Here is a 24,855-nt window from a genome sequence, read left to right as displayed (position 1 = left end):
CAGAGTCAGAGTCAGGTTGGTGGTTGCCAGGGGCTGGGGGCAGGGGGAATGGGCACAGGGTTGCTTTTTGGGGGTGATGACAATGTTTTGGAACTAGACAGAGGAAGTGCTTGCACAACATTGTAAGTGTACTAAATGCCACTGAATTGCTCATTTTAAAATGGTTAATTTTGTTGAGAATTTCAACTCAATGAAGTAAATAGCTCGTAGACTGTCCCCACTCCCCCTTCTCCCTTCGATGATCCTTAGAAGCTCCAATTAAGACCCCAGTTAAAAACCACCGATCCTTTCACATCACAAAAGGGAAAGGTAGGAGGTAGGGATCACAGAACTGGTTCCAGCTGGAACAGAGCCCGAACCCAGGCCCCATTCGCAGAACAGATCTTTATTGAGAACGGTGCCTGTTTAAGCAGGAGGAGTCAGCCAGCTCTGAGTAACCCAGGAGCCCCTTCTCATGGAGTCTGCTTCCCAGTGGTGGAAGGCTGACAAACATGGGCAACGCAGTGCCAAGCAGGGTTAGAGCCATGAAGAGAAAACAAAGCAGGTAAGTGGTAGGGGTGAGGCACTAGGGAAGGCCTCTGAGATGAATGACACTTGAGCAAGCAATGGCAGAGCAGATATGGAGAGACGGGGGTTTCTGGCGGAAGGACCAGGACCAGCAGGTGCAAATTCTGAGCGAGGCAGGAGCATGTTTGGTGTGTTCAAGGACCAGCAAGGAGGTCGTCTCTGTTTGCCTCACTTCTGAAGGTAAGAGACTTGTTCTGCTGGAGAAATTAATAGGCTGTTCCATACTTAATAGATACTCAGTCAACATATAATTGGGGCTCGGTGTGAAAGGAAGTTGGGAGGCTGAGCAGAGGTGTGGAGTTGCACAGTTTCCTGGCTGGTGGGGAGGTCAGGGCTGATCCCTGATCCCCGTGTGGGGAGCTCCTGGCAGGTGGTTCCCTGAGACTTTCCAGGGCAGGCTCCTGGTGGTGGGCGGTGTTCTTGGGGGCGGTCAAGCTGCACTGAGTCCAGCAGCTCTGCCAGGGTGATGATCCTTAACTGACTTCTCTGAGTGTGGAATCCTCCATGCACACCCCAGGGAGAAGAAATAGCATATGCAAAGACCCTGCAAGTGTGAAGGGCTGAAGGCAGGCAGACCTGTGAGGTGCAGAGAGCTCGAGGGAGGGTGGTTCGAGATGGAGCTGGAGGCAGGTGGGGCTTGTAAGCAGGGGAAGGAGTTTGGTTGTTGTGGAAGAGAAATTGCTATCATTTGAAGGTTTTAATCAGGGAGGTTAACTCGATTAGCTTTTAGAAAAGTTGACTTTAGCCAAAGGGAGGCAAGTGGGCCATTCAGTAGAAGGCTTTTTATTTTATTTTTTCATTAAAATCATCTTTGAAAAGACACTGAACAGATTTATAGTGGAGTATTTCTTTACAATAGTAAATTATTACTTGCCCCAGTCTTAAAAAGAATGTGGTGAAAAACACATAACATAAAATTTACCATTTTTTCCATTTTAAGTGTACAGTTCAGTAGTGTTAAATATATTCGCAATGTTGTGCAGCTGATCTCCAGAACTTTTTCATCTTACAAAACTGAAACTGTTCCATTAAGCACTAACTCCCCATTTCCCCCTCTCTGCAGCCTCTGGAAACCACCATTCTACTTTCTGTTTCTATGAATTTGACTACTCTAGGCACCCACAGAAGTGGAATTATATACAGTGCTTGTCATTTGTGAATGGCTTATTTCACTTAGCATAATGTCCTCAAGGTTCATCCATGTGTCAGGACACCTAGGAGGCTTTTGCAGGAGCCTGAGTGAGAGCTGATGGGGGCTTGGACTAGGTCTTGGCAACAGAGAAGAGAGAAGAGAGAAGTAAATGGGATCAGGGAGATTTGGGGGAGGCGGAGTCACAGGATTTGGTGAAGGATGGGAAGGTGTTGAGGTTGAGTGAGGCAGTGCTCCTGCCTCTGCCCTTGGCCTTCAGAAGGGACCATGGACAAGCCATGGCACTCAGACTTGTGACTCCTTTGGAGGATGGAGGGAGGGGTGACTTAGGGGCTGAGTTGGGAGCAGAGGAAACTGAGACCCTCTTCTCTGTCCTCAGCCCAGAGTCTCATGGAGGCCAGAGGGGACACAGGGAGCAGGCAGCCACTCTGGCTTTTTGTCTTCTTGTTTCTATTTTCCTACAGAGCGCAGACCTGGATCCACCAGAATAGCAGGTCTTTATGGATCTTTATGGGGTCCCAGATGAAAGGCGGGAGGAGGCATCTAAGAGTTCTGCAGTCTGTGCCTATTCAGATGCCACCAGGCTGGGCACCGCAGGGGGCTACCCTTCTGTCTCTCGTCTATTTCACTCTCCCTGGAATTGTAAAGGACCCCCCCAGACACCCCTCCTGGCTCCTATCTCCCCGAAGAAGTGGGGGACTCTCCCCTCTGAGAGAGAGATCACAGTGGAAAGAATCTTCACCCCTACCCTCTCCAGCTGTGTGGCAAGGCACCTCTTTCCCCGTGATATGCTCAGTGAGTACCTGCTGAATGTCCACAGAAAGCCCCACCCTCAGAGGAGCAGAAGGTTGTAGACGTAGCTGCAATATTGATTTGAACGGGTGTGGTGGTGGCTCATGAAGGAGGGTGGGTCGTTCTACAAGGTTTTGGTGCTGGGGTTGGGAGGGTGGAGTGTTGCCTGGGGTAGAGAAGATGAGATTTTCTTGAACTAGGTCTTGGAAGATTTTTATCATTTTTGGAGAAAAGGTCGGAGTGGAGGCAGATAAGGGAATTAATTCCAGGCAGGGGAACACGTGAAACAGGCGCCTGCCTTCAGCTTGCTACCAGAGATCGGCTGAGAGCTCAGCAGGGTCCTGGTGCCCTGGACTTTGGCTTTAATCTTGCTCTCTGCTGGTGGAAGGGGTGATGGTGGTGAACAGGAGATAATTAGAAACATCTTCACGTAGCACTTACTAGACACCCAATGCCGTTGTAAGAAACATACAAGTTTTAATTGATGTAATGTCACAGCAACCTTATGCAGTCGTCACCGTCACGATGCCAGATGGGAAAACAGAGGATGGGGTTTGAACCAGGCAGTCTGGCTCCAGACTCTGCTTTGTTAGGCTGTGTTAGGCTGTGGCTCCCAGCCGGCTCTGAGCACAAGCGTTAGGACAGGGCTCGAGAGGACTAAGGAAGGAAAATGGCCAGGAGTCGGCCTCAGACGGGATGTGGGCCCAGGGTGAAGATGGAACCATGGCTGGTGCCTAGAGGTCTTGAGACCACTCACTGGGCCAGTGGAACCAGGAGGAAAGAGGGCCTTGCAGGCTTCGGTCTGGCTGTCTGTGAAATGGGTTGAGGAACCTGCCTCAGTGGCAGAGAGGGCTGTGTGAAGGTGCTTTGTGTTTTGAAGTGGCTCTGTCAATGGAGCCTGGCCCCGCCACCTCCCCACTGGTCCTGCCCACGGTCACACACACATGCTGGTCTCCTCTCTGCCTCTTTTCTGGCTGCCTCTCGGGGCACCCTGCCCTCTGGAGATTTCTTTCTTTGTTATTTCCTCATGAAGCCAAAGGTGGCATTGAAGCCGTCTCAGATCTTTAGAGAGAGAGAGAGAGAGGTAAACGCAGTTCAAGAGATGTAGGATGTAGGATGGAAGAATTTTGAAATGCAGATGGGTCGCGCGAGGACTTTTAATTTTTGTTCCGAACATCTGAGTGCGTCTGTGGGCCTCCTGCCCTACAGAGTAGCGTCTCCCCCATCACAGAGAGGATGTGAGAGCTCGTGGTGGTGGGGGTGCTGCTGCTGTGAGTTTGGGGCAGGCAAGGTGATCACCCTCCGGCCCCACCCTGGCTATGTCACCAAAATAGAAGGGTGAGGCATCAGCCCCTGGGAGGGGCTGGCGGGGAAGCCTTTGAAGCAGGAGGCAGCCTGGGAGGGAAGGCTGAGGGAGGCAAGTTTGTTAATATTCACCCCGCTGCAGCGGTTGCCCTGGGTTTTCTGTTTCCATGGCAGGCAGAGACATCAGCAGCCTAGCTCAGAAACTCCAGGGCCTGGGAGACAGAGCCTGGGCTTGGCTCATAACTCACTGGGTGTCACTGGGCAACTCACCCCCTCTCTGAGCCTCAGTTGTCTCACCTGTAGCATGAGTGACTGTGACTGAGATCACCTCTCAGGTTCCTTCCTGCTGCAACGTTTGGGATTTACATCCTTGACAACCTGGCCGCCGCCTCCCGCCTCTGCGCACCCCCTTCCTATCTCCTGAATGGGGCTTAGGCCTGGGTAGGCCCAGGAAATGTGCTAAGACTGTCTATCCCCCAGGGGAGGACCTTTCCCTCTCCTTCCACCTGGCTAGGGGAGGGGAAGGCTGAGGTGGGGCTGCAGAGTGGGGGAAGCCAGAGCAGGAGCAACTTTTTTTAAACATGTTTTTTTGTATGGATTCCAGAGAGAGAGGAAGGGAGAGGGAGAGAGACTGAGAAACATTGATGTGAGAGAGAAACATTGATTGGTTGCCTCCCCTATGCACCCTGACCGGGACCAAACCCGCAACCTGAGCATGTACCCTGACTGGGAATGGAACTAGGGACCTTTTGGTGCACAGGATGAATTTCAACCAACCAAGCCACACAAACCAGGGCTGGAGCAGGTGCAATTTAAGGGCAGCTAGTGGGGAGTCCTGGTGCAGAGCCCCTGCTCTGCCGGTTGCCCCGACATCCCTGTGCAGCAATTTCAGTTTCTATTTTAAACAGTTGGGGTTGGTTGCTCCTCTGCCTTCCTGCTGGGTGTTTATAGTGAGGAAAATAATTGGTAATATTTGTACAGATGTGCTGGCACTGCAGCTCATCAAGGGCACCTTTACCCAGGGGACCCTTCCTGCCCCCAGCCTCTCTGTCAGCCAGAGGAGCGAGCCTGAATGGAGGTAACCACAAACCCCTGTGCCTCCCAGGAGCCCCAGGCTGTGAAGCACAGGCAGAGGTGGGGAGCAGGAGGCCTTAAGTGCCGCAGGCATATCCAGAGGAGAGCCTCAGCGTGACGGGAAGGAGCCCTGCCTGTGTTGTAGGGGGGACTGAACAGGATGGGCCCTTCCTAGGGGGCTGCAGGAAAGAAGCCCCTAGGAGCTTGTTTCTGATTCCATTTTCTCCTGCACAGCCTGAATTTGCAGCTGAGGATAAGGGATGGGGGAGGTGAGAAGGGAGAGGGAGCAGGACTGGGGTTGAAAATAGGAAATCACTGGCTTCTCCCTCTTCTGGGGGCCTGGAGCCCAGTTCTGGAGGGTTGAGAGGAAGGCAGAATTGTCCTGGCTGTGAGCACCTGGCTGTGAGCCTGCCCACCTGAGCAGGGCCTGGACTGGAGTACGCACTGCCCACTGTCCATTCTGGGATGCAGCCAGGCTGGTGATGGGCTGACGGCAGATCAGGCAGGCTGGGGAGACTTCTCAGCCACCGCGTCTTCTTCACCCCTTGAATGTGCATGTGCTGCATGTGTGCACACAGTATTTGTGCATGTGTGGGCTGTCCCCGTGTGTGTGCACATGTGTGCACATGGCTGCACACCTGCGCCTGCATGTGTGTGCACACATGTGCAGGCATATGCACACATACACTAATATATATATATGTGCATGTATGTGTCTTGGTTTGGGTTCCCCCAGAAGCTGACCCAGAGTCAAAGGTACAATTGCAGGTAGTTTCCTGGGAGATGATCCCAGGAAGCACAGTAGGGGAGTGAGGAAAAAGGCGAGAGAGGAAGTCAGCCTCAATGCTCTCAAGCAAATTGCTGCTGTGAGCAACTGAAGCTCAATCCAGCGGGGGAGGCCCCGGAGCCTGTACACACCATGACCATTTCTCCCACACAGAGGGCAGGGAATCTGGGGCCCAGATGTGGGCCTGTCCTCTCAGGAAGGCCGTTGGGGGCCAGTAGCAGCAGACAGACGAAGGGAAGGATGGGACACAGGCCAAAGTGGAGGCAGGCACCAGGTGTTACAGAAATGTTTATTACAAGGATAAATATACACAATGTGGGACATTAAAACTGCTGATGCTGGGACTGTGGGATTTCAAGGGATGCAGGGAATGGAGGGCTGGGTGACAACTGGGGTGAAGGCGGATAGTAGGACAAGGTGGGTCAGTGGTAGAGCCACAGCCCCAGGCTCTTGATGGGGCCTGGGAATGACCAGGTCCCCAAACATGCACAATGAGGTCTTAGAGCTTGAGCCCCACAGGTTTGCCTTCCAATGTGCTGCTATCCTGTCTGCCTGTATGTTTCTAAAATTCCAGATGTTCCCTAGTGGCTGGGGTGTAGGAGCATCTCTGAGCAGGGGCATCAGCAAAGAAGCCCCAAGGCTGACCAGGGACCCACCACTGCCCCCCAGCATTCAGAGGTGGCAAACTATCATAGGTCTTTGACAGGCCCAACCTCTTTTTCTGAGCTGGTGGAGCCCTCAGAAATGATTGCAGTTTGGTTCCAGCCCACATGCTCTAGGCATAATTCAAACAGCTTGGAGCCTCACCATGGGAGGCACCTGTCACACCCCTGCCTGTGAATACTAAGGGTTATTGGAAAACAAATCCCTTAGATAAATTCTCCTCCTCCTTCTAGACCTTGTCAAAGGGACATCTTCTCCAGGAAGCCTTCCTGAGACCTGCCAGCTGCTCAGTAGTCATGCCAGCCCTGTGTCCCTCCCTCATCTACACCCACTATACTCAGCCAGGGTCTCTCCTTGCTGGTTCCCCAGAGGATGTGAGGCCCTGAGCTCAGTGGTGGGCTGCTGACAGCACTCTCTCTCCGTTTACCTGGAATGGTGCCCTCTCAGGGCCCCCAGGAGGAACCCAGGAAAGGATGGTGAGAGCAGGGACCAGGGGCAGAGACTGGAGCCCCCTGTGGTCCTGCAATATTTCAGGACCTCTGTCGTTGTATCTGCCTTTTGTTCCTGCACAGAGAAGCTCCAAGAACCTGGCCTTGGTGCAGAGTTTACATGCCTGGGACTCCTCCATCTAGAATCTATGGTACCTCACAAGCCCTCAGGAGAGAGAAGCACCATCCAGAGCCAGAAAGAGCAAGGGGACCCCTGTGTTTCCGTGTATTTCCCTCCTGGCTAGTTGGGGTTTGGGCATCATGAGGCCAGATAGTGAAATTAGAGAAGCTCAGGCTGTCCTCAGTGTGGAGACTCCTATGAGCTGAAGGGACTGGGTCAGGTCCCTGTCCCCAGGTACCCCTTTCCCTCCCTGTAACCTGCTCTTTCTCTGTGGAGGGGTTGGCAGAGTCGGGCAGTGGACTGCCTGAAGGCAGAGACACTCTAGGAAGGGGGCAGAATGGGCTGAGCTCTAAGCTGGCATCAAGCCAGAAGTGGGCTCTGCCTGGTTGGTGTGGTGGGCAGCCCTACCCTCTCCCTCTTCTCAACACAGCCTGGACTGGAGAGTGGTGCCCCTGGCCCTGCTCTGGGGCTAGGGACGTGGGCAAGAAGAAGTCAAGGTTGAGCCCTGCAGGCTGCAGCCCCTGAGGCGTCCCCAAACAAGCCCCTCTTGCAGCTCGTCTTCAGGGGCAGGGCTATCCAGAGAGTCTGCAACCTCAAGCCCCGCTGCCCCCTCAGGTGGAGCAGGGGAGTCAGGATGCTAGATCCTACTGGCCACTAGCCATGGCCATTGTGAGACATGTAAGCTGCCAGAGCCACCACCACAGCCACATAGAGACCAGCCCCCACGGCAATGGAGAGTGTGGCCAGGAAGAGGGCCCTGCGGGAGGTGGTGCTGGCCAGGCGGAAGTCCCCCTTGGAGATGGCCTTGCTGGTCTAGGGAGAGAGACGTACTGATGAAAGGGGGCATTCCCATGCCCAGCGAAACAGCCCCAGCCTGCCAGGCCCCTGCCCCCCTCTTGCATATGCTTCTGCCAAGCCTTCCAGTGGAGGAAGATGGCCAGAGAGAAAGGCCTGGGCCCCACATGCTCTTACCCCCTGGGAGAAGTAGAAGGCAGCAATGCCCAGTGGCCAGAAGCAGCAGAGCATGGAGAAGATAGTGAGCCCCAGGTGGTCCCTGGGGGGCAACGTGAGGAAGTTGTCTTCACTCTCACTCTCTGTAGAGGTTGCATCACTCTGCAAAACACAAATCGGGTTTTCCAGGCCCAGGATCACCTGGTGGCAAAGCTGTGGGGCAACGGGGAGTCTCTTCTGCTGTCCAAGGGAGTATGGGTTGGGCTCGGCACTCTCTACCCAAAACCTTAACAATGACCCAGTGATTCCATCTTTAGGAATTTATCACAAGGAGAGAATATAAATACACATGTATAGGCATGCTCAGCATCGGGTAGTAATTGTGAAGGGTTAGAAACAATCACAATGCCCAATGAGTTAATAAGTGATGGAATAACTACTGTGGAATATAATATAACCCTCTAAAATCACCTTGTAAAAAGGTTAAATTATGTGGAGCAATACTGGAATATGTTGCTTGGAGAGAAAAATCAGGTTATAAAACTAGGCACAGCAAGATCTCTCTTGGGGACTAGGATGGGATAAAAACATGAATAAAAAAAGACTAGAAGAGCATATACTAAAATAATAATGTTATCTTCCAGTCGCTTTCTGCATTAACTGTATATTACTTATATAATTAAGAAAACAAGAACAATAAATGCTGTTTAAAAATTAAATAGTCAACCCAAGCTGGTGTTTCTCAGAGTGTGGGTGGCAGTTTTGTCAGAGCACCTTTCTTGGTAACATACAGACCTCTGGACCCCAAGTCAGGCCTAATTAATCTCAACATCTGGTGGTAAGCCCAGGAATCTGTTTTTTAAACACATGTACTCACCTCTTCCTCCTCCTGGTCATCCTCCTGTCCCTGCAGCTCCTCTTGAACCCCATAGGACACAGTCTGGATGGTGACATCCTCTTCTGCTTGGCCAGGCTCTGGGGACCACTCTGCTGGCCCAGCCTGAGGCTCCCTGCTCTCTGTGAAGCTGGTCTCACAGCTGCCCACCCTGGGCTCCTTGGCCTTGTCCCGCCCCAGGAGGCAGCTGGGCCTGTACCAGGCCTCCACGGCCAGCTGCAGGGACCCCGGGTCCAGGAGCTGGTGGGCGCGAGCGGGGTCAGCACCTCCCAGGAGGAAGGAGTAGAGCTTCTCCTGGCAGGACCAGCTGGGGGAGGCCTCGGGGTAAGGGTAGGGGCCGCCGAGGGGCGCCGGGCTCCGAGGCAGCAGCGGGTTCTGCAGCTCACTCAGACTCTCCATGGCTCTGGGAACGGGAATCTGGGCCAGCGGAGCAGTCCTCAGAGAGCCTGCTGGGGGCACGAGACAGACAGACACCGGATGCAGGGCTGGAAGCAGTTAAGAGCAAGGGTTCTGCAGGCCGACTCGCCTCAGAGCCTGCCTTTACCGCTGGCCCGCTGTGGGACCTTGAGTTGGCTACTTAACTTTTCAGGGACTTCTCCATTTCTTTGTCTGTGAATTGGGAATGACAGCTGTGTCTACTTCATAGAATTGGTTTGGTCATTTATTTAGTCAACACATATCTATTGAGCATCAGCTCTGTGTCAGGCACTGTACAGAGGCTGGGATATGATGGTGAGAGGCGGGCAGGGGAGGAAGAGGGGCGCACACTTTTTCTTCATGGAGCTTACAGGCTGGTGGAGAAGACTGCTGCCCGCAGAAGTACAGCAGGGGGTGTGAGAAGGCGTGATGGACTCACACAGAGGAGCAGGGAAGGCTTTTAAGCTGAGATCTGAAGGAACAGGACAAGTAGACAAGGGGAGGGGTGGGGAGCACATTTCATGAGGAGGCCAGATAAAGGATGGCAGGTCTGAGAGCCTGGAGAAGGCCAGTGTGGTTCAGGGTACAGAGGGAGGTGGGAGATGGGGTGCGGGGCCAGACCATGGAGCCATGCTGGGGTCCAAGGGGCTTCATAGGTCTTGCAGGTGTGACAGGATAAGATGTGGATCCCGAAGCCTTTCCACACCTACATGTGGGGAGTGGCTTGGAGAGGGCTGGGCTGGCTGTGATGTCAGCTAGGAGGCTTAGCTATGGCTTCAGGTCAGCTGAGGACAACTGGGACTTAAAGAAAACAGAACCAGCCCTGGCTGGTGTGGCTCAGTTAGTTGGAGCATAGTCCCATACACTAAAACATGGTGGGTTCAATTCCCAGTCAGGGCACATACCCAGATTGTGGGTTCCATCCCCGATTGGGGCACAAGTGGGAGACAACTGATTGATGTTTATCTCTCACATTGATGTTCCTCTCTCTCTCCCCCTCTCTCTCCCTCCCTTCTCTCTAAGATAAATTTTAAAAAATGCTTACAAAGAAAGAGAGAAGGACGAGCCTTGGGAGATATTGACAGGACTTGGTGGCGGGTGGGATACTGGGTTGAGGGAGGATTTGTTCTAGGGTTGGATGGATGAGACCATACTCAGCTCACATGTCACATGCTCACTGTTGTCAGCTCTTCTGGGGGGAGATGCTTCTCCCCAGGTATGGTCTCAGGTGGATGCACCTTAGGCTAACCCCTCTAAGGTAAATTTTGACTTTGGGAAGTTCCTGTGGGATCTAAGGCAAGGCCTCCTGGGTGCTGAGATCTGGACTTGCACATCCTAACTGCAAGCATAGACACATTCAAAAGCTGGAGTGTAGACCCTCTTAAGGGCTATCTCTTCCTCCTTCAGCCAGCCCTGAGCACCTACTGTATACCTGGGAAGGGCACACAACAGATACTCAGGGCTGGCTGAAGGAGGTTAAGGCAGTCCTTTAGTGTGTCTACCTCAGACCCACATAGCGCTCTGGGACACTTCAGGTAGAAAAAGATTATGGAGAGAGAGGATGGACAGACCAGGTGGCCTCAGGGAATACTACTAGGCCATAAATAGAAGGAAATTTTACCTTTTTCGACAGCATGGATGGACAAAATAGAAACAGACTGAGAAACAGACAGAGAGCAGACTGACAGCTGTCAGAGGGGGCTGGGTGAAAAAGGTAAAGGGGTTAAGTAAAAGAACAAAAAACTTCTAGACACAGACAACAGCTTGGTGATTGCCAGAGGGAAAGGGGGGTGAGGGAGGAAGAAGAGGGTACAGGGGGATAAATGGTGATGGAAGGAGACTTGACTTTGGGTGGTGAGCGCAGAATACAATATACAGATGATGTATTATACAATTGTACACTTGAAAGCTATATAATTTTATTAACCAACGCCATCCCAATAAATTCAATAAAAATTTAAAAAAAGAGAGAGAGATGGCAAGATGCAAGTGTGGTATGAATTATGAGTGGGAGGGGCCGCTTGAACTTGGTCGAGGCTTCAGTCTTCTCCCACCCAGACTGTTTCTGGCTTAATGGTAAAGGGAAAAGTGGGAGAGATTTCTGCCCCCAGGGCTGGATTTATCTAGTGCCCCTACCCCGTCTATTCCCCATCAAGAATTCAAAGTTCAGCAAAGGGCCATTTTTACTTCTGGCCCAAGAGAAATGACTGGATTGGAGAAAGCTGGTTCTTGGGAAACCTGAAGACAGAGCATGGCTCCAGGAACAATGCTCAGGGGAAGGGACAGAGTGAGGGGAAGGGAGAGGCCGAGCGTTGAGAGGGTCCTGGGGCACCGGGCTCCTGGGCTGGCCTGCTGTGAGGGAGGGGAGTGAGCTGCTGCCTGCTGAAGGCAAAGGAGCAGGAAGGGGCTCTGAGCCCCTGAGAGGTGTGGCCTCTTCAACAGCGAATGCTGGAGGGGCGCAAAGAAGAGCAGGTGGCCCAAGTGTCCAATTCTTCATCCAGGGAGGGGACACATGGTGCTGGAGACACTGGGCTGCCATCCACCTGGGGGCTTTGTTGGTGGATTGACCAGCTGCAAGTTCCACTTGGGCTGTCACCAGCTGTAGCAGGAGCTTCTCGAACACAGGCTTGGGCAGATGAATGCCTCCAACTCACCCCTGCCCTCTGCCCTGCTGCACCGGGGCAACTCACCTGTCCAGTCCCCCGGAAGGAAAAGAACGATGCTTGTGGCCAGGAATCAGGCCCTGGAGCTCTGGAGACTGTGAGGACACTTGCAGGGCCCTTGTCCAGGGCAGGCAGGGGCAGCTGGGTTCCAGCTCACCCTCCTGCTTTTGCCAACCACCCTCTTTTGGTAAAAATGTACCCAGCTAAGTTTCTGGAACCCAAGACACACAGCCTTTCCTGACTGTGCCGTAGGCAAGGCCTCTCAGCACTTCATTGCACAAGGATGTATGATTCTGGGTTTTCTACAATAGGGATAAACTGAAAGCCACTGAATGTCCAATAATCGGGGACAAGTTAAATAAGTTATGGTACAACAGTACAAGGTGGTACAAGGCTTTCAAACAGGTTTACAAAGAGGAACGACAGGAGAAAGTGCTCGCTGAGGATTCAGTGAGAAGGCAGGAAAGAAAACGGCATGTGCGTGTCATCTCAACCCCAGCAAAATGTCAACGGCAATTATCTCCAGGTGTAGGAGCACAGGTGTCTTTTCCATTTTCTTTTTTACACCATGGTTTTTCAGTTTTCCACATTTATTTTTTACGATGAGCATGTACTACTTTTAAACCAGAACAAATTAAGTGCATAGATTTCTTCTGAACCAAATTATCTAAAATCAGTTTAAAACTTCCCCAGGCCAGAGGGTTCCTTCTGGGTTTAAAGGCTGAGCACAGCATCAAAGCCTACCCGACACACACACACACACACACACACACACACACACACACACACACACACACACACACACATCTTCACTTCCATAAAGCAACCAAATTAGGGGCTGCAGCACCTGCTCATAGCGGCAGCCAAGGGTCACAGTTCTCTAACAGGCTGTGTTTTCCCCATAACCTGCTAGGGCCACACAGGAGTTCACTGAGCTGATCCCAGGGACCCAGCACTGAGCTCTGGCCAGAAGGAAGGGGTAGCAGGTCCCCAGGGGCAGCCTTCTCTGCTCTTGGCCTGGCCTGATCTCTTGGCCTGTTGCTTCGGGCAGCTTCTCCCTGTTCCCTGGAGTAAGAGACCAGTTTCGAAGCAGACCCACTTTCATCTCCACCTCTGCTACCTGGTCCCCCTTGGACTGTGTGTGCCTACTGTGCGTGCAGTATTGTGTGCCTGCTTACTTGCTGGTGAGCATGCCTCTGTGTGTGTGTGTGTGTGTGTGTGTGTGTGTGTGCACACACGTGTATACTCTGCCCCAGAGGACAGACTTGAGATATCTGGGATTCCGAAGCTAAGAACATAGCTCCAAATTATGCATTTGGGGCTAGAAGTTGGTCCCACCAAAGGAGAGGGAGAGATGAATCTGTGAGGCCACAGCCCCTGGCTTGTTTTCTTTTGAGCTGAGAACTGAGCTGGGGATGGAGGTTTCCCTGTCCCTGATTTGGGGATGGAGAGCACACTGCCACCTCTCAGACCAGGGACAGGAAGCCATCCAGAAGTCCACTAGAATCCAATTATAACCTCCCCCAAAAGGCTGATTGCACAGAGTCCAATCATAATACAATGTAACATCAGTTTGCTTATCTATAAAATGTACAGAAAGGGTAGAAGGTGTTGATTCTTAACAGCTCTGCTCAATATAACCCTGGGATTCTACTGGGAGGAGAATAACTTAACACTTATTGAGCTTTTTGCCATGTGCCAGACACTCAACTGTTCTTAATGCTCATTTTGACTCTAATTCTAGTGGGAGAGTAGAAATAGGATGGGGGCTTTCTTTTCCAGCTGCAGCAGACAAACTCATGTCACACCAAACCTGTCAATAATAGCTAGAAAAGCTACGGGGAAATATAAGGGCATTGAAGAATCACCAAGGGAGCAAGAACTTGAGGGGTCAGGGTGCCAGGACCCAAGAGGAAAGAGAAACACGGAGAGGTGAGCCTGGCCCTTGGCACCACTGCCCTTCTTCGAGCAGCATCAGAAGCGGGGAGAAAAACTGGAGTTCAGGGCCTATGAAGGAGGAGGGACCCCAGAAAACAGCCCCAGTTTTCAGCCTCTTTAGGGCTACCCCTCTTTCTGGTAGGAGCAAACCAGAAACCAGACAGAAAGCAGGCTTTGAATTAGCTTCATCCCTAATTGGAGTAAGGTGATCTGCACATAGCCTGGCCTCCTGCCAGAAGCAAAAGTTGTCTCAAGGCAATGGTTCTCCTTTTAACATGCATCAGCATCCCCTGGAGGACTCCTCAGACCCAGACTACTGGCTTCCACCCTACAGTGGATGATTCCGGGATGGGCCTGAGCATGCACATCAGTAACAGCATCCCGGTGATGCCGGTGCTGCGGGTGCAGGGACCACGCTCTAAGAACCACTGCTCTGATAATCACTGAAAGAATAGTAAAGAAATGTATAACCAGTAAGCTAATTGGTGGGGAACATAAAATAATAAAAATAATTGAATATCCAAAATGAAACAAGATAGAAAAAGGGATATAGAACAGGTGAGACAAATAGAAAACCAATAGTAAGATGTTAGACTTATACCTGACTATATCAATAATTACACTGAATGTGAATGAAATAAAATTGCCCATAAGAAGACAGGGGTAGGCACATAGTGTATTATTCCATTTATATGGAATTTGAGAGAGGCAAAACTATAGCTACAGAAAGCAGATCAGTGGTTGCTAAGAGCCAGGAGTTGGGGAAGGGGATTGACTGCGAAGGGGCATGAGGGCTTTTTGAATGTAGGGACTGTTCTATACCTTGATTGACTGTTGTAGTTGTTACATGACTGTATTTCATGGAACTCACTGAATTGCATACTTAAAATTAATGATTTTTATTATTGTATGTCAAAATTGATATTTTTGCATTTTATTTTATTTATTATTATTTATTTTAATCCTCACCTGAGGATATATTTTTATTGATTTTTTCAGAGAAGGAAGAAGGGAGAGAGAGAAACATTGATGTGAGAGAAACATTGATCAGCTGTCTCCTGCTCGCCCTCCACTGGGGAATCGAGCCTGCATCTGGGGCATGTGTCCTCACCAGGAATCGAACTGGTGACCTCTTGGGTCAACACTCAACCACTGAGCTACACCGGCCAGGCTGGGCTTTGTTATTTTTAAAATAACAGAATCCAACTATATGCTGCTTATAGCAATGCACCTTAAATATAAAAATACAAAAAAGTTCAAAGTAAAAGAATGAAATAACAATAACAACACCTCACTTATCAAGCTCTTACTGTGTTCTAGGCACAATTCTAAATGCCACGTATTATTTCATTTAATTCTTGCAGTAGCCCTATGAAGTCTGTGCTATCATTATCTCCATTTTACGGAGTAAGACTCAGGAGCATAGAAAGTTAAAAGTGCCCTCATGCACACAGCTGGTGAATGGTGAGCTGGACATGACCCCTGCACATAAGACTGCAGAGTCACTGTGCTCTAGTGCCACTACATATTAGCTACCATTTACTGAGTGTTTGCTTTGTTCTGAACACCAGGCCAAGTGCTCCAAATGCAGTATCTCATTTAATCCATTCTTTTTCACATGTGGGGGAACTGCAGCTCAGAGAGGCTAAGTAGGTTTTCTGAGATCACACAACTGGAGCATGGCAGAGCCTCATTTGACCCAGGTCTGTCTGATCCAAGCTCAGGCTGGCCTGAACAGCATTGAGTTCTCCAGGTTAGCTACAGGATGAGGCCTGGAGTTGGTTTGTTGCACGCAATACCTGGTGGGCTCTGAAGAACCTGGGAAGAGGCATCATGAATACTGTTTTTAAAAAAGACCAAAGGGACAGTGTGATGTGTGATTAGGAGTTGGGTCATATCTTTGGGATGGAGCCAGCCCTTATCAGAACCCTGTAAAATTATAATTAGCTACTATTTACTGCATGAAGCTAGCTGTTATTATTCCCCATTTTTCAGATGAAAAAACTCACACTCAGAAAAATTAAGTAACTTGCTCAGGATTAAACAGTGACAGACTGGATTGAACCCAAGTTTGAGTCCAAAGCCTGGGCTTTCCTTACCGTGGCTTTCAAAGCCTACCTGTGTGTGGAGGGTGATGATAAATGGTGTGGGTGAGAGAGGGTGAGGATTTGGTCTTGAATGGGTTAAAACCAGAAGCCTCAGTGAAGGGAAGGAGACAGAGCTTTAATAAAAGATTAAGAGATTTGGTATGATTGAGCAGCCCAGGGTGGCCGTCTAGATAACCTTAAGGTCTGGATTCATATAAATCCAGAGCCATTGTGAAAAGCTGAACTACTCACCTTACTATCTCTCAGTGCAGCAAGAGAGATTGCCTCTAAACTGAAAGATAAAAGCAAGGACTTCCTAGTAAGGCAGAAGATTAAACAGAAATGATTAAAATCCAGGGAAAAGGTGAAACCTTTAACAATAGGCGCTAGACTACCTTCCAGTCAGATAATATGTAAACTGTTGTACAAACTGTGAAGTGTGACTGTGGTGGCTGCTTTGTAGATGGCTGGGGGCTGGATATGATCATTTTTGGCCTATAAGCAAGAGAGCCACCAAGTCAGCGTGGGGTCACTGCTGTGGCTCCCTGCATCTGGCAGTAAAGAGAGAAAGTCAGGGGCAAACCTGGGGGAAAGAGGAAGCCGGCAGAATCAGAGTGGAAGGAAATGGGGAGCTTAGCTTTCTTTGCTTCAGTTTGTCTCAGGAAGCTAACACAATTAATTATCCTTGCTCTCTCTGTCTTCAACAGCTCCTAACTCCCAATCCTTCCTAACAAGCACTTAAACATATTGTTTTCTTCCTTGCTGGAAAATAAATCACTGTGGCAGTTGTAAAACCTGGCTGTAAATACTTTGACGTTCCTCCCACTGAGAAGTGGGGGGTCCATGGCCCTGCTCTCTGGTCGGAGTGGGTTTGTGACTGCTGCAACCACAGAGCACGGCAAAAGCGATGCTCTGTGCCTCCAGAGGCCAGGCGACACAAGGCCATGCGTCTTCCACCTTGCTTGCTGGATCACTCACTCTTGGAACCCCGAGCTGCCTGTATGTAGTTGGACGACTCTGAGGCATGTGTGTGGATCGCCCTGTCGATGACTCCTGCTGAGCCCAGCCTTCCAGTCATCCTCGAGATGCCAGACATGTGAGTGGAGCCGTTTGGGACTCTCCAAACCAGTCATCTGAATACCACTGGGTGGCCTCTGCGTGTTCCACATGGAGGGGAATAATCCCACAGCTCAACCCTGCAGGGATTTCTGACCCTCAAAGTTCTGAGGTGCAAGAAAATGTCTTTTGTTTTAGCCACTAAGTTCTGGGGCAGTCAGGCGGCAACAGATAACCGGAACATCCTTCCTCAGTGCCAGTTCCCTCCTTCAGCTCCTGTCCCCTCTCCTTCACTTCACAGCCGCATTTCTCAGAAGTATCATCTCTACTCACATTAGAATACGTCAGCTCCCAGCTCCAAAGTCACTTCCTCGGAGAGGGCGGCCCTGCCTCCTCAGTCTAGATTTATTTCGGTTCCCTGGTTATCTGCTCTCCAGGCTCCAGCTCTTCTTCTCCGAGAGCTTGTCACAGTCTCTACTTACATGTGTATGATTTATTGATTAGCGCCTTTTTCCCTTCCCAGACTGTGAGCTTTAAGATGATGGGGACTGCATCTGCCTCTTCACCCCTGCAGCCCCTTGCCTGGCACATAGCAGGCGCCCATTAAACAGTTGATCTCGTGAGTGAGTGAGTGAGCCAAGCGTGCTGAGCCGCCCTCATAAGAAAATACTTCCCAGGATCTGGGATGGATGGAGCACATCTGGCCAGGGCACATTTAGTTCTACACAACAAACATTTCTTGAGCAGTTACTGGGGATGCAAAAATAAACAAGAAACGGTACCTGCTTTGAGGAGGGGAGGGGAATGCAGACTAGCAAATACAAAATTCCACTGCAATGGAGTCAGTTGTGTTACAGCACACAGAGTGCTATGGTACACCGATCAGGGACTCCCATCCTGGGGTGGGAGTGGAGGCGACGGTGGGAACTACGAAGGGGCTTTCAGAGCAGGTGGCATCTGAAGTGAGCCTTGAAGAAAGCAGGTGAGTCATCTAGGTGAGACAACAAGGGAAAAGTGTTTCTAGCAGAGGGAATAGCACAGAAGCATGGGCTACCGGGATGGAGGAGAGGCCAGAGTGGTTTGGTGTTGACAGAATGAGGCGGGAGAGTGGGGAAGGTCTTCTGCTCCATACAGCAGGTCTTTTGCTGTGGGCAGTGGGGAGCCAATGATAGTTGTAGCAAGGAAGTGATGTGGTGATCCCTGTGCTTTAGAGAGCTCTGGTTGGCAGCAGTGGATAGAAGGAGTTTGAGGTGAATGAGAAGGGAGGCCAGCAGAGGCCTCCTCAGTAACTGCTCAAGAAATGTTTGTTGTGTAGAACTAAATTTTACTAGTGTAAAAATGGAGGCAGGAGAGGGTAAGGACCTGAACCCCACCTATGGCAAAACGGATGGAGATGAAGAGTCAGACCTGAGGAGCAATTAGGAGGATAAATAAATAGAACCCTGCGGTTAACAGAAGCAAGGGCAGGGAAGGAGCCAAGAATGACTCCCAGCTTCCTGGCTTTGTCCGCTGAGTAGAAGGTGATGCCACCAGCCAAGAATAAAACCCAAGGGGAGGCTGCTGGCTCAAGAAGGCGGCCTGAGCACAAGTGACCTCCTCTTCTCCTCCTTAAAGTTCTATTAAAAGGACAGGGCATGTATTTTTAAAAGAATAAAATCATAACAGAATTGGAAAAGAGAAGAGAATGATAACAGTGGGCTAAAACCACGGAGGAATTTCTGGGAGATACAGAGCAGATGGAATTCCTTGGCGACAACTTCCAAGGAAATCCACACCAGCTGCCCATGCTAGTCAACACTTTCCTTTATTCATCTGTCTGATTGGACAACAAGAAATAATGAATACATGAAAATAAAATAAAAGGATTAAATAAACAGGACAGCTGACTTAAGATCAAAATCATTCAAGTCATAGAAAAGATCATCGTTAAAAATGTTTCGAATTCATATTCTAACAGAGGTATAAGAGGGTGTTGCATCCATAAAACAAGAACAGGCTGCTATGAAAAAGGAGCAATCGGAGAACATGAAAGTATTTGGGAAATTGAAAATGGTTGTCCAAATTTTCAAAAATTTAATGGAGACACTTGGTAATAGAATGGAAACTGTTAAAAACTAACAAAAAAATCCTCATCCAAGGATATGTTTTTATTGATTTTTAGTGAGAGAGGAAGGGAGAAGAGAGAGAAATATCGATCTGTTGCCTCCTGTATGTGCCTCAACCGGGGATCAAACCCACAACCTTTTTGGTGCACAGGACCATGCTCCAACCAACTGAGCCACCAGACTAGGGCAAGACTAACTTTTTAATGTAAAAGAAAAAGTTAATAAACTTCCCCAAGATACAGAGCAAAAAGACAAGAAGATGAAGCATATGAAATAAAGTTAAGAGATATGGAGGAGGGCCCTGGAGGTCTAGCATCCATCTAATAGGAGTTTCAGAAAGACATGACAGAAAGACTGGCAAAAAATACAGAAGCAGAAAGTGTTTCCTGAGCTGAAAGAAAAAGAATATTTAGATTGAAAAGGCCCACCAAGTACGGAGCTGGAAAAATGAAACACGTACACACACACACACACACACACACTCACACACAAGCAAGCAACAGCAGGATGGGAAGGGGGAGTGGATGAGTTTGGTCTTGAAGTGTCTTTGTGGTACTAGGGTAGAAACTCCATGTGGCAATCAAATGTATGGAGTTGAAGCCCTGGGTGGTCAGGGCTGGAGAGAGAGTTGAGAATTGTTGAAGTAACTGTGGAGAGAGAATGAAAGAGAAAGGAGGGAGAGAAGAGGGCTGAGGAGGGAACCCAGGAAAAAGGAAAAACAGCTGGAACACTTCTCATCTCCCATGCAAGCCTTTCAAGGTGCTGTTGGCCAGGGAACAAAAGTCTACCCTGTTTTCTATCCACTGCCACCCTGGGCTCCCATGGGCTGGACTGGCCTCTCCCTCAGAGCATAATCCACCTGCCTGGGGGATGGGATTGTGCCTAACACGGGTGAAAATTGCTGGGAGGATTGAAATGGTGTCACCACTACTCAAATTAGCCCATTTTCAGGCAGAAATCAAATCTTTATTCTCGCTGAAACAACCTGTCTCTCCACTGAAGCAGCTCATTCCCAACCACTTATAAGCAAACAGCATCTGATGGCAGAAGATAGCACACGTAATGGGGGGTAGAGCATGGCCCTCGGCCCTCCCTCCCTGCTTGGTTTGCTTGGGGTGGGGGTGGAGGTGGCGGCTGCAGGGAGGAGGAAGGAGAGAGAATAGGGAGGAGGCAAGAGAAGAGAGAAGCTGGATACAAAAAGCAGGGATAAGATCATTCTTCATTGTCCCCTGGCTAGTAGCAGAAGGGACCTCACTCCAGGCAGGATGCCTACCATGCCCCTGAGAAGGGAAGAGGGTCGGAAAGTGCCAAAGGTTTGAGGAACTGAAATGTTTCTTCTTCCCAAAGTGAAGGCTGCTGCTGCTGGAGCGGTGTACTTTGGGGCTGGAAGTCCCTCCAGGATGCGCAGATGTATTGGCCTTTGAGCATGAAGGTAATTAACAGTGTGCAGATATCTCTAGATATTCTTCCTCCCTCCCTCTGTTATTTTGCGTGTGCCACCCAGGGGAAGGGGCCTGCATATGTGTATTTCAATGTTTTGATCTCCCTCTCACACACACACACGCACACACACACACACGCGCACACACACACGCACACGTCATTTCTTTATGACATTCATGTCTTCCTCTTCCTCAGATCTCTCTGGCCCCCAGCCACGTGCCTTCCCTTTGAAGCCTTGCAGAGAGGGTCAGAGTAGGAGCCTCAGCAGGGAGGGGCAGGAGGGGAACACAAGAAGTAGCCAGTGGGTCGTTTTTCCCTGCTTGGGGAGAAGCCAGATGTGTCTGCCTGGTGACCAGAGGTGCCCTGAGCCCTGACAGCTCTGAGGGTGGGGAGTCCACCCAGACAGCTGTGGAAGGAGAGGTGGTGCATGGCTCTAGCCCCAGCAGCAGGCCAGCACCCCCACAGACCAGTCTTGCAGAAAATAAAGCCCCTTTCTATGCTTGCTGCTGCCACCGCTGCTGTCACTTTGTTATAAAGGTTAGTGACTGTCCATTAACTCTAAGGAGCTGATTCTTGCCAGTGCTGCACCAGCAGCTGGGAGCCAGAAAGTGCTGACATGGGGGAGGGGGCGGTGGTGGGTAAGTAAGGGAGGTCACTGGCATGGCTTACTCAGCTCTACCCAAGTGCCAATTAGCTAAGGTTTTTCTGCACATCAGCCAGGCCTGCCACAGTTGAGGAAAATTATTGTCAGAGAAGCTCATTTTGTTTTTATATTAAAAAAGCTCTCCCCAGGGATGGATCTTTCCTGACTGTCCCCTCCTTCAGTCTTCTTAGGAGGGGGGATCCCAGTCAGGCAGGATCCCTGGGAGGAGATGGCCAAGGTCGGGGTCCCTTGTGCTTTCCTGGCCTTTTGACTTGGAGGCAGCAGCCCTCCCAGCTCAGCAACTCTGTGCACACTCACGGCTTTCCCAGGAAAATAGGGAAGAGTAGGGGACCTTGAGAAAACACTAAAACTATAAATGCCTTGTCTCAGTTCTTATTTCTCCATCCCATTGCATTCATAAAATCCGGTTCTTTGGTAAAAGGACATTAGCTTACTCTTCAAATCAGGTTTAGGAAGCTGGTATCCTGTGTTCAAGGAGAGCGTAGGGATTTGTGGGCTCAGAACAGCCCTCAGATTGCCCCACAGAATATCAGAACTCAGAGTCTTAAAATTCATCTAGTTCAACCTTCTTTACAGATGTGATAACTAAAGCTTCCAGAAGGGAAGGGACTGCCTGAGACAGTTATTCGCAGATCTGAGACCAGAGCACAAGGCTCCTGACTTCCAGTGAAGTGTTTTCATTCTGAGATATTTTAACACTTCATTCTCTTACGTTACACCCAATTACTGAGTCCTTACTATCTTCCAAGTGCTATGGCGAGAGGAGGTGTGGGGGGAGGCAAAGAGATGAAAACAACACAATCCTTGCCTTCAAGGAGCTGTTTCCCCAAATCTGTGATTCTTGGGGGGAAAAGAAAAACTGTGAGTCAGACTCTCACCCTATATCGTCTTCTATAGGTGATGATGGAAGAAGGGAAGGGGAGGGAACCCATTTACCTTCTCAAGTTTGATAAATTAGGTTTCACTGACTCTGGAACCTCAGGGAGGCCAAGGACAGAGGGAGCCATAGTCAGACTGGGAGAAAAGGGGGTAAGGGTGACAGTGAGAACAGGTCAATGACAGCAGGTCTGGCTGGCGGATGGGAACAGTGATAACAGCTCACACTAGTATGGCAATGTACAGTCGACAGGCCTTCAATCAGGTGCGCTGTTTCATTGAGGCCCAAGGCCGTTCTCTGAGGTGCACAGAGCACCATTTTAAGGATGAGAAAACTGAGGTTCAGAGACCTCAGGTAACTGGCCTAAAGACAACAAATGCCAGGTCACAGCCAGGAACTCCTAGTCCAGTGCTCTTTTTACCACTGCGGGTGGGGAAGTTGTGCTGGGATGAGAGGATGGGGGTAAAGCAGTGGTCAGCCACAGTGATAGGCCAGTCTTCCTCTACGCAGTTTTATTTTTATTTCTACATTCTGGCACTCAGAGAACTCTGCTCTGAAGAACTGGAAGCACTTTGCAGGCCTGAATGAGCTCATTCAGCTCACTCTTGCCAAAAGAGGAAGGACTCCAAATAGAGGTTCTGTCGAGGGTCACCAGCATGCAGGCACATAATAGAAAACAGGGCTCAGGTTCTCCTACCCTTTGCCCTCATGAACCAAGCAGTGTGAGGCAGAACCAGCCACTTTCCATGAGAGTCACGAGGGCCACAGGAAAAAATTAAGGTATCTTCTGGTATCTCCTTCCTTCCCTGGAGAGATGGGTTAATAGGTCCCGAGGGGCCTGGCCCCTGGGTCATTTCCAGGGCAAAGAGATCTTGAGGCAGTCACCCTGATGAGCAGGCTTGGGGGAGGAGAGGGAGCTAGTGAAGCTGGTTCAGATTTCCCTAGTGTCGCAGAGCCCTGGTGGGGACCAGGGGACCAGGAGTCTGGAGACTCTCCTAAGCGTTTCTTGCGGGCAGGGTGTCTCAGAGCTGCCTGAGGTTGGGGTCAAGGCCTGGCGGTGTGGGGTCAGTGGGCCCCAGTCCCTCAGGCCCCTCTCACCCAGTAGGATGAGGGGTAGGGATGGACTTAGCACGATCTCTGGAGGAGCCCGCAGCCCTGAGAAGGGCCCCGCGCCCTCCCCAGCTCAATCCCGGCTCAGCGCCTAGCTCTGCGCTCCCGACGCGTCCCCAGACGGCCCCTTACCTGTCCTGCCGAGGCCGGTCCCGCCTCCTTCGCGGGGCTCGGGGGTCCGGCATGGGCGGGCGAGCGACGGCGCCCCCGCCTCGCGGTTGCGGTGGAACTCCCAGGAGGGCACCTCTGCTCCGGGCCCCGGGTCGCGGCCGCCGCCGCTTCAGCACCACGGACAGCTCCCGCCCGCCGCCCGCCGCCGCCCGCCCCGCCCGGCGAGGTCCCGGGAGTCCCGCATCCCGGCCCGGCCCCGCCGCCGCCGCGCAGCCCTCAGCCCGGCCCGAGGCGGCTCCGCGCTGACTTGGAGGAGCAGCCAGGAGGGTCCCCCCTCTTCCCCGCCTCCCGCCGCCGCCGCCTCCCTGCCTCCGTGCTTCGTGCTCCCTTCCACGCTCCCGAATCAGCCCACCGGGCTCTCCGGACCCAGCTCCGGGGCGGGGCGGGGCGGAGCGGGAAGCCGGGGAACCCAGAGGAGGCGGCGGCGCGCGGGGCGAGGCTGAACGGGCTCCTCCGGCTCCGGAGCCGCGGCCCCTCTCCCGGCGCTTCTCCCACCCTGCCCCCGGGCTCCCGCACAAGCCCTGCGTGGTCCTCCGGCTTCTTGAAGCATTTTTGGAGCTCCTTGGCGCCCAAGCCCTGAGTTTTAATATTAATATGCACTAAAGAGAAACACGAGCAAACAAATCATTTATTGAGTGCCCATTATTTATCAGACACCAGGCAGGTTTTCATGTTATTAACCAATATAATCTCATTTAATTTTTAAACAACTCTGAGGCAATACAATCCCCCCCACCCCCATTTTGCTAGTGAAGACCCTGGACTCACAGAGATTAAATCTCTTCATGTGGTGAGAACAGTGCTGTGCTGGGAAATGCATGGCTTTAAAGACCATGGACCTAAGTTTTGCTCCTGGTGTCCCACTTATTAACTATATAATCTTAAATTACTTAACCTCTCAAAGCCTCAGGTTTCTCATTAACAAAATGGGGGAGTGTAGCCACCTCATAGGAGTCATACGAGGACAGAGTGAGATGACATATGTGACACATTGGCTCCAAATAGGCCCTCAGTGGGTGAGCATTCCCCTCAGTTCTCCCAGAGAGAGATCTGAGCCTTGAGCCCAGGGCGTCCAGCTGCTTGTCTCCCCACTGCGCTGCTCCTTATCACCCCGTTACTCCAGTTTTCTTTTTGTAGCCTGGGGAAACCCTCATCTTGAGTGGTATGCATGGAGGAGCTATTTTTCAAGCTCCCCACAAGGTCTTGAGTCTCACTACAGTACCAGGAGGTTGGGAAGGGAGAGTCTTATTTTCTGAAGGTAAATAGGGGCCTGCGAAGTAAACCCTAGAGCAGGGCGAAGCCTGGGCTGGGGCTGAAAGGAGGCACTGGGGACCTGGCTGGCAGTGTGAGGCCCACCTCTCCCCATCCAAGTATGCCGCAGCACACTGAATGGTGGGCTCCCCCATGACATGGGGCATCTGGAGCCACTTAGCAGTTCCATTTGGCTCCAAACAGGCATGCTCTGAGCCAGAAACCCTACCCACCCAGGCTCTACCCCTTCCTCCTCATGGAGCTTGGGTCTCCTCCTCTT

General features: G+C 51.0%; 1 protein-coding gene across 1 annotated transcript; it reads right to left on the bottom strand.

Moving 5' to 3' along the window:
* Positions 1 to 7,601: 7,601 nt before the first annotated feature.
* On the bottom strand, positions 7,602 to 23,874 carry SYNDIG1L (synapse differentiation inducing 1 like). Its single transcript, XM_016208140.2, has 4 exons — positions 23,820 to 23,874; positions 8,776 to 9,242; positions 7,920 to 8,060; positions 7,602 to 7,760 (listed from the first exon to the last, which is right to left on the bottom strand). Exons 1-4 carry the CDS (start codon positions 23,872 to 23,874, stop codon positions 7,602 to 7,604), a joined length of 822 nt encoding a protein of 273 aa, XP_016063626.2.
* Between the last annotated feature and the right edge of the window lie 981 nt (positions 23,875 to 24,855).

Source organism: Miniopterus natalensis, chromosome 1 (genome assembly GCF_054644295.1).
Source record: "Miniopterus natalensis isolate mMinNat1 chromosome 1, mMinNat1.hap1, whole genome shotgun sequence".
NCBI lineage: Eukaryota > Metazoa > Chordata > Mammalia > Chiroptera > Miniopteridae > Miniopterus > Miniopterus natalensis.
The sequence above is the reverse complement of the archived record's forward strand: the minus strand, read 5'-3'. Positions and strand labels throughout refer to the sequence as shown.

Excerpts from the sequence above, each read along its gene's own strand:
- SYNDIG1L (XM_016208140.2), bottom strand. The coding sequence starts at position 23,874 with ATGCTTCAAGAAGCCGGAGGACCACGCAGGGCTTGTGCGGGAGCCCGG. Across the intron at positions 8,061-8,775 it reads ATGACCAGGAGGAGGAAGAG|AGTGATGCAACCTCTACAGA; the intron begins GTGAGTACATGT and ends TGTGTTTTGCAG. Across the intron at positions 7,761-7,919 it reads CCTTCTACTTCTCCCAGGGG|ACCAGCAAGGCCATCTCCAA; the intron begins GTAAGAGCATGT and ends CTCTCTCCCTAG.